A 1,696-nucleotide genomic window follows, 5' to 3' on the forward strand; every position below is an offset into this window, starting at 1 on the left:
ATGTCTTGACCTCGTGATCCACCCACCTCGGCCTCCCAAAGTGCTGGGATTACAGGCGTGAGCCACCGCGCCCAGCCATGTTTAGCTTTTATAAATAAAATGGATTCTGTAGTTTTAGGATAATTTAAATACACATTAGATACCAGAGACTGAAGATATCAGAAAATAACCTTTTATACAAAAAGGGTTTCTCAAAGAAGGTGTTCAAAATTTACATATGATTATCAATTTGTGACAGACCTCAGAGACATGCAAAACAGCATCCTTGTCTCAGCAACAAGAACTCTGTTTCAAACTTTCAAGCGTCACCAAAATCTTAACTATTGATGCTAAAGGTATTGCTAATTTCAAATTGTTTAGGGACAACAGAATACAATCTAATACTAAGAGAAAACCCAATCAAATTCTATGGGAAACTATGTTCTTGATTTTAAGTACTTTTTTAAACATAGCAGGTAATAAGTGTTAAGAATATTTCTCAAAAACTCAAGTTCTAACAAATTCCCTCTTTTAAATTTCCTAGATATCCTTTTCGTAAAATTCACTTTTTATTCCCTGCTTCAAATCCCTGAATATTATGACATGAGCACTGTATGAGAGAAAAGAGTCTCAAGATTTTTATCTTACCTGTTTCTAAATCTCCTCTGGGCCTGTGGAACTCAGTTATGTCACCTAGATTACAATGATCTCAACCCTGAAGATCCTGAGGAAGACTGCACAACATCCCACAAGCATTTTTCTTACTGCCATAGTTTGTATTCAAAAATGGCAGAAACAGAGCTAAAATATTGATTTGTTTTTTGTCTGTCCAATCCATATCCCTTCGCCGTTTTCAAAAATTCACATCGTGCTTTAAACACCATCCGAAGTACAGCCTATAGGTAACGCTCCTAGATTATTATGAAACTCCTGAGAAGGGCGAAAGCCAAAGTACCAAGAGTGCCAAACAGAAATGTAGAATCTCACAGGAAAGCAGAATTTTTAAAAAAAACTTGTCTGTAAGAGAATGGTGCCTTGATACAGAAACTTAAACTGTGATGAGTTCTCCAAAGGTCTGTGAGAAAAAAAGGACAGGTGAGAAAAAGAGTTAAGAGGTGGTGACAGGGAAAAGGGCACACAGGCACTTCTCAACGGCAGAGATGCGAGAGCCCTGGAGGTTGGCCACCTCCCTTCTCATCCGATGGTTGATCGAATCCCCTCTACATATCCCAGGCTAGGATCGCCCAGCCTGTCCTTATTTTAGAAGTCACCTCTCCCACCCCCTTCTCCCAATGCCCCCTTTCAAGCACGATGTCACCCACCTCCAAGGACCGTGCCCAGGAAGATGCATTTCTTTTTGTGACGTTTCAGAAAATTCCATACAGACCTCAGCATCTTTAGGCCTTAGGGCTGTGTGGGCTGACTAGGGGCGAGGGGCTGCTTCACCGGGAAACTGTTTCTTCGTCACCTGGCCCGGATGACCGGGCAAGAGCGCCGTCGTTCCGCTCTGTGGTCTCCCGAAATCACAAACTTGACTTTCCGCTGAGCTTGACACCAGAGCGGGAAGGAGGCGTGGACTCCAGCAAGGCAGCTGCGCTTTCTGCCGCTGCCGCCGCGCCGCCGCCTCCGCTCACTGGTCCGACACGCCCAGGTCCGTTCAGAAACCGCTCCCGGGTGTCTTGCCATTCGACTCCCCCGGAAACGGGAGACTGCGTCC

At 44.4% G+C, this 1,696-nt stretch overlaps 1 protein-coding gene across 1 annotated transcript in view; it reads right to left on the bottom strand.

Moving 5' to 3' along the window:
* PEX3 (peroxisomal biogenesis factor 3) overlaps positions 1-1,665 on the bottom strand; it is a 36,579-nt gene extending 34,914 nt beyond the window's left edge. The window contains exon 1 of the mRNA XM_032274583.1: positions 1,302-1,665. Within this exon, the coding sequence (XP_032130474.1) occupies positions 1,302-1,374 (73 nt within the window). The 5' untranslated portion in view covers positions 1,375-1,665. The remainder of the gene's footprint in view (positions 1-1,301) is intronic.
* Positions 1,666-1,696: the final 31 nt, after the last annotated feature.

Source organism: Sapajus apella, unplaced genomic scaffold (assembly GCF_009761245.1).
Source record: "Sapajus apella isolate SASKATOON/1434 unplaced genomic scaffold, GSC_monkey_1.0 scaffold6, whole genome shotgun sequence".
In the NCBI taxonomy this organism is placed as follows: domain Eukaryota; kingdom Metazoa; phylum Chordata; class Mammalia; order Primates; family Cebidae; genus Sapajus; species Sapajus apella.